This window comes from Barbatula barbatula, assembly GCF_947034865.1.
Source record: "Barbatula barbatula genome assembly, chromosome: 21".
NCBI classification, from domain to species: domain Eukaryota; kingdom Metazoa; phylum Chordata; class Actinopteri; order Cypriniformes; family Nemacheilidae; genus Barbatula; species Barbatula barbatula.
The window spans coordinates 5,945,708-5,953,357 of record NC_136784.1 but is presented as its reverse complement, the minus strand read 5'-3'; the positions used below and the strand labels follow the sequence as shown (position 1 = coordinate 5,953,357).

Sequence of the window (7,650 nt, the reverse complement as noted above, 5' to 3'; positions counted from 1 at the left end):
TGTGTCATTGTGATCACTCATTGTTCCTCTTTTGAATTTAATAGTATGATTAATTTAGTCTTTAGTTTAGTGTAGTTAGTCTGTGTTCCTGTTTACCCTTCATGTTTATAACCTTGCATGTTTATAACCTTCATGTTCTGTTGTTTTACCCCCTCGTGGGTTTTTGTTTTGTGTTTATAATAAAAAATGATTTGTTAACCCCTCACCTGCTGCCTGGGTCTGGGTCCTCTGCCTTGCACCCACTGTTCGTGACCGCAGTTTTCTCAAATTAGGCCTATGTGTAGAGTCACAAAGCTTTTTACTTCACATACATAAATGACGTACATGTACTATTTTCAGTTACACAGATTAAAAGATTTTGTTTTATTATAAAAAACCCATTAAAACCTTTTTATACTATTTATATTTTCAGAGAATACACAGAACAAAGCTTGTCTTTAAGGTCTTCTAAAACCTTCAAAAACACAACAGGTAAAAAGTGCATATTATTGTGGAGCATATTTTAAGTATAAATTTGTATTTAGTAAAATTTTTGTATAAATTGTATACAACATATTTAGATTATTTTCTATATAATATGTATATGTAAATATAATTGATAAAAGGCACAACATCTAAAAATATCTTGTGGATTACCATTCTAGAATTAAGAAAGATAAAATTAGTGCAAAGGGCTGCATGAGCAAGAAAATGTTAAAATTATTAAAATCGGTGTCATTCTGAGAACACACAGGAGTGATCTAATTGTTACTGTCAATGAGAAATGCAAAACCACTGATGGCAATACACAGAACAAGCGGTAGGAATCCGTTTTCACATGTTACATCTGCAAACATGAAATCATCTTCTCTCTTTAGTAAAACATTGCATGATTTAAAAAGGTCGACCACTCTGTGGAATTCTTCGTCTTTCTGTAAGAAAACAGGGATTGCGTCTTTGGAGAGTGGCTCAGAGGTAGCCATCAGAAGATTTACCTATAATAAGAAACAGAAATATAACAATCAGATACAAAGACGATAAAGAAAACTTCTGATCTGTATCAATAACTAGCACTAACTTACTAAGTCTTGCAGGCTTCTAAGACCTTCAGGGAAGCAGAAACTTTCTAACAGTTGTAATCCAGCATCTGTCAACTCTAAACAGAAAAATTAAATGAGGAGTTTGTACAATATGAATGAAGATAGAAATACTCTAAAGACAAGCTGAGCTCCTCACAGGCTCTTGATTTTGATATACTGACCCTCAACGTCACTGAGCAGCATATGCATTGCCTTCAGAATTTGCTGGCTGTTGTGTGGTTCAGACTTAAGTAAGTCTAAAACTGTAGATGTTAAATTTTTCTCGCTGTCCAACAACTCATTTTGGAGTAATGGAGCTTCACTGCTGCTTAGAACCTCGAGCTAGGTAAATAAAAAAATATGAGATACAAAAAAAAGGAATGTGCTGCTTTATTTATTGCAATGCTTTATTGGGTCTTACGAAATATTAATCGGAAATTTAACAACTCGTGTGGCATTGTTTCTACTCACACTTTCCACCAAAACTGACAGGGAGGGTGGGTCCAACAGAATTAGCCTCAAATTAAGCAGTAAGGAGGAGCGGCATTTAGAAGTCAGATCAGTCAACACACAAAACCCATTCTGAACATCTGAAAGTGCTACAAAAGACCATACAAACATTCTTAACAATAATTCTCAATTGCTTCATATCCTATATAAAAATATCGAAATTCTGAAAGGCCAAAAGAACAATTTAAGGAAAATGAAAAGTAAATTGATAAACTAAATGTTGCTTCTACACACAACACTGCATGAGCACACACACGTACAAGTACCTGTTTTAAGGGAACTAAGTGAGTACCCTTCTTCAATCTCTTGTAGTGTATAAGGACAATCCACCTCTGAATAATCTGGATCCTCGGATATGTCATCTGACTCAATTCCATCCGGTTCAAAACACAACTCTGATCACAAACAATCATACATAATATAATAATACATTTAAAGAATTGAGATTCAAAGTTTACTATTTCCTAATAGAAAACACAGCACTTTTGAAAAAATATGTTTGCAATAATATACACACTTAAAAACCCAAATAAAAAGCCCAATAACAGCAGTCAACTATTCGAGAAGTTGAAGGTATGTGCTGTAACCATTTCTATTACACTATTGTGGCTATTATGGTGATGTCTATTTAGATTTTTAAAATACATAAATAAGGCTAACATTCATGTTAATTTTACTTTTACTTTAGCCAATGAATCACACTCAAAATACAAGGTAGGGAGGAAGAAATGGGGGAAACTGTTCTCTTGTGGCTCCCAATTACATACACAGTACTTAACATAACATCACGGTTATTGTGATAGACATATAATTTGATACTCCTATAGTAGAGATTTTGTGACGGCTAAATGACTCTTATTTGATCCTACATTTGAATCACGTTGGTTGCACCAAAAAGGATTAAAGTAAACTGAGTTTAGAGCAAAGCTTTGTTAATCCTAGTTTTATTTTAAATCGAGTTGTGTTACACCACCTAATTTTAAACACGGATTAACAAATTGTGGATTAAAATTTAATCCAAACCGTCATTTGCGACCTCTTCTATTGGCGCAGCCCCAAACGGCCTGTGTCTGTTTCTGATCATTTTCCTGTACATTTTATACATGTTTTATTTATTTAAACCTCCTCAGTAGTGTTTAAAGTTTTTAAACTCTGTGTTTAAAGTTAATCCCCAATGGAGCAACAGTATTAAATATAATAGATTTAGTGTGGAATTAAAACCAGGATCAAATGATATCTTAAATATAACCCTGATTATTTTTAAACAAGGTTTAAAGTTTGGTGCAACAGAATTATTAAATAAACCTTGATTGAATCTACATTTAAGACTAATCCTTGTTGGTGCAACCCACCCTTAGTCTGTTTATAAAATTATAAGTGGGAATCAGAAAGTCTGCAGGTAATTTATATCTTATATTAGTAAAAATAAATTAAAGAAGTAAATGTCACTGACCAATGAAGCCATCACTGCTGAAGTTTATTTTAATGACACTGTATGCAAACACAGTGCCTGCTGGGATGTTCATTTTTAGGTCAGAGCTACATTTTAGTTCACCCTTCGCTTTTATTGCCACCAACTGCAACACAGACACATTGAAAACATTTAAGAAACAAAGTACTGCTTAAATGTCTTAATCCCGAAGCAAACACAAGTTTCTTACAAACCTTTGGATATCCTTTCAAAGTAGAAGAAACACTGCCCTGCTCCTGTCCAGCACAAGAGATGGTACACTCACAGGGTGTAAAGATTCGCTCTTTAAGGAGGGTCAACCTTATTTTCCCTTTTAAAAATTGCTGAATTAAACCATGTCTGAGATCCACCTTCCTATGAGGATCATAATTTAGCAAAAAAGGCAAATCGTAAAGAGGCAAAACTATATAACAACGAGGAATACCTTTTTAAAACAAAAAGATCATAGGAATTAAAAAATTTTATCGATTTCTTTACACAATTATTCATATTTACTTTGCAGCCACAAATATGCAACATGCATACAAAACTTTCAAGACATCTTCATTTATTTAAATAAAGACACACAATGTATCTTCAAATTGCGTTTTCTTACCTGCCTTGGGAGTCCTTCATAAGTTTTGGAATATCCACATCTTCCTTCCTGAGTGTGTCGAAAGACAAGTTCAGTTCAGTGCTGCTCTGTCCAGTCGCATTAAGCCCGACATCTTCATTTCCGATCTCCACTGATCCATTTCCAGAGGTTTTAAATGTTGCTTTACATTTCAGGAAGTCTGTCTCATCCCGCCCTAATCAAAACAGGACAAGAGCAATCGATTATCTTACAGGGATAGTTCACCAAAAATGAAATTTCTGTCATAATTTACTAACCCTCAGATTGTTCCAAACCTGTAAACATTTCTTTGTTCTGATAAACATAAAAAAGTAAGATATTTGGAAGAATGTCAGTGACTGAGCAGATCTCGTCCCCTGTTTAGGGAAATAAATCCTATGGGAGTCAAATGGGGACGATCTGCTCCGTGAGTGACTTAATTTAAATTTTTGGGTGAACTATCCCTTTAAGCGTAAATTGCAAAGAGTGCAAAGAGTCTACCTATGAATTAAAATGTTTTGAAGTTCGAGAGCAGGGGCAGTATTTCAGTTCCTTATACATATATTTACCAGGAATTATTTCACCCTTCTCCAGAAGGTCATTCAGCGTAAAGTGCGTGGGAATGTATTTAGCTTTCACAAAGAACCACGTTTTCGGCTTCTTCCACACCAGAGCAAGCAGCTTGAGTTTCTTTGAATCGTTTAAACTTGCTGGAATCAGAACTCCGTTAGGATCAATCTGTTGGACCAGCTGCTTTGTCGCTTTATTAAACATCCTCTGCACAGAAACACAAACAAACAGCTGCATTAAATCACTTTGGAAAGTTTATAAACACTGTTTTTTTTGCATTTATTAAAAACAGCTTGGTCTGTGAATGAACTTCCTCTCACATGTTTGTCAGTTACATATTTTTGCATATGTATAAAACAAAAGTCAGATTATCATGGAGTCCTATGATAAATTGGACGAAACCAGCAGTCTCGTTTTTATACAAAGTAAGAATCCCTATTAATTCTAAGGAGTCAGAAGCAATAATAAATTAAATATAAATAAATTTCCAGCATTGAGTGAAGTGAAGTTGAAATATAAATCTAGTCTTTCAAGATGTTACTACTACGATGAAGGATTGAAACCTGCATTTCAAGTTCAAGTCAGAAATCATTTTTGATCATCCTTTCCCTGCAGTTGTAAAATGTTAAATTGACACACCTATACTATGGAGGGATTTTTCATTCAGAATATAAACTAAAAGTCTAAAACTAAAAGTTTTAAACCAAAACGAAGTCTAAATTTAAAACTAAAAGTCCAAGTTGAAAATGAATTTGGTTTATGGGATTGGGCATTTGGTATATAGGATTGGGTATTCTGTATGTATGATTGGGAATTTAATCATTTAGCCATTTAGAATTGAGGATTTGGGGATTTAGGATTGGGCATTTGAGGATTGAGGAGTGTATGCAAATTAGGAGGCGTGGCCCAAATACTGGAGGATGGGTTTGAAATGGCTGGTGCGCACAGGCACCTTATGGAAAGCAGCTGCCAGTGTTAAGGTGCACACTGTAATGAAAACAAACAGAGCGAGTGAGTAGCTGGAGCGAGGCGCCGTATAGGGTTTAAAACAAACTGCGCTTATGAATACATATATAAATCTTGCATAAACATATACATTGCTCACATACACATGTATAGTATTGGATGTTCAAGCTAAAAAACTAATGAAAAACATCTATGCGCACTAAAGTGAAATCCATACCAATACATATTATGTTAGTAATGCATGCATGTACACTTTTTCACGCATACATATAAACTCGATGCGTGCAAACACACCTAAACAACACTCGCACATACATACAAACTCCGCACACACACATCTATAAAACACTCGCACATATATACAAACTCCGCACACACATCTATAAAAAACTCTCACATATATACAAACTCGATGCGTGCAAACACACCTATTCAACACTCGCACATATAAACTCGTCTGGTTTTACATGTGCAAGATAAGGTTTTTATTGTTTGCTCATCTGCAATACGTATGTGAGACGTCTGCTGTCAGATGTCATGTAGACATTGAGAAGATGTGCGTACGATCTGTCACGTGTTTTATAGGTACGATCTACGACACATCTTTAGCAGACAATCCTGTCCTTCTTCTAGGAATAGAAAGATAGACAACTTTTTCAGACTGATATTATAACTGTCCCTTCTATAATTTCATATTGGAGTAATAGTTTTAATGATATTCCTTGGAAGAAAGTGTGGTCTCTATCCAATAAATACTTAATCACTTATAAGGTTAAAGAGGTATCATTCAAGTTGTTGCATCGATTTTACCCAGTCAAAGTCTTTATCAAAAAAATGTTTCCAGAGTTGGATCGCCTTTGCTCCTTCTGTGGAGTGGAAGACGAGTCTGTTCCTCATCTTTTTTTGGGACTGTATTCATGTAGCTACTTTTTGGGGAAAATTTTGTCTGTTTGTACGTGCTTCTTTATTAGTCAACTTTTCTTTGACGTTTAAGGATATCTTATGTGGACTTTATAATTCTGACAAAAATCTAAAAGACAAGTATTTTCTTATAAATCTATTTATTTTTCTAGCCAAGTTTTTCTACACAAGTGTAAGTTTTTGTCTGTCAAACCTCTTTTTAATTTTTTTTGCAAAGACCTTAAATGTTATTTGGGTACCATCTCTTCTTCTAACAATGCCAAAGCATTAAAGTTTGTTACAATGTGCACAAAGTATAATATTTCTGCTTTTTGTAATGAAAACCAAAAGGGTCTGGAGGCTTTTCTCTATCTCTTGAATTTATTTTAAGTTTTTGTTACCCCTGGATCAATGTTATTAATATTTATTTTTATCTGTATCTATTTATTTTTACTTGCTTTAAATTTTACTTCCTTTAAATTTTACTTCCTTTTACTGGCTTTCTGTCTTCTGAATTACTGTTGTTTATTTTTGCTCTTAATTGTGACATTGTACTTGATATTATATTTGTTCAATAAAAAAATATAGATGTTTATATAATAATATATAATCCTTAACCACCCCTGCCATATTCTTACGAACGAAAAAAATATTCAAGGACTTCTTAGGAAATTTTTAAGAATAGCGCTTAACGTTCTTAACATTGTTACAGGAAATTCTTAACATTCTTACGAACTTCCTATAACTTCCTTTCATACCCTGAAAGTTACCTCTGTTTTTAGAGGTCTGTTTAACTTGACCCTGCATGCTTGAGTAACATGTTGTCGCATATCCGGCCTTTTCTAGAATGTCCCCATCTCCATAAATCATCGTTTCGCCGAGTATTTAAAACAATTACAACATTACAAAGAGCGAATATAAATCGCTTAACTACGTCCACGCGCGTTAATTCGAATAGCTTGTTTTCCCACACGTCATAAAAACATCCCGATTTCGTGGGGGCCCGTTATATTCACCGACATGCAGACTGTTTTTGCCCTCTTTCATTCAACCTTCAAAGCCTCATAATATTATTTCACTATATTACATTTCATTAAAACCAGAACAAGGGTAAAAACTTACTTTTAAAGATTAACTACATACCTTTTTGTTCTTGTAACCTTACTCAGGGTTTGCGGTAGAAGTCGCGGTTTGGTGTCTCTGTAGAGATCTGCGTTCGACTGCGTAGATATACTGCACTGTGCGCAGACCTCGATGTGTCGCGTCTGTTATTCGCTCTCGCGATTCTTTGATGTCATAAACCTGTCGGTCTGCGTAGGAGGCGCACCATGAAGTCGCATGCACCTTTTTAAACGCTGCAGGTTTTCACTCACCTGACGAATCATAGAAACTTAAAATAAGCCTTAAGACTTAAAATCTTCCAGTGATTTCCACTTGATCAACTAGTCACCAATCCATGAGTTATAATGTTAGGTTGATTATCTATTGAAAAGTCTTTAGTAAAAATGGTATTCTATTCAGAACTTGAATGTTAGCTTCGTGTTTGTAGTGCATGTGCGGGAGTCTTATAGACTGTCATTTTA

At 34.7% G+C, this 7,650-nt stretch overlaps 1 protein-coding gene across 1 annotated transcript; it reads right to left on the bottom strand.

Moving 5' to 3' along the window:
- Positions 1–282: 282 nt before the first annotated feature.
- Positions 283–7,608, bottom strand: LOC306910233 (gasdermin-E-like). The gene is made up of 10 exons (XM_079484638.1): positions 7,211–7,608; positions 4,201–4,408; positions 3,635–3,827; positions 3,234–3,393; positions 3,022–3,145; positions 1,835–1,963; positions 1,530–1,657; positions 1,241–1,400; positions 1,062–1,135; positions 283–974 (listed from the first exon to the last, which is right to left on the bottom strand). The coding sequence occupies exons 2-10, from the start codon at positions 4,403–4,405 to the stop codon at positions 741–743; spliced, it is 1,407 nt and encodes a 468-aa protein (XP_079340764.1). The 5' UTR covers positions 4,406–4,408; positions 7,211–7,608; the 3' UTR covers positions 283–740.
- Positions 7,609–7,650: the final 42 nt, after the last annotated feature.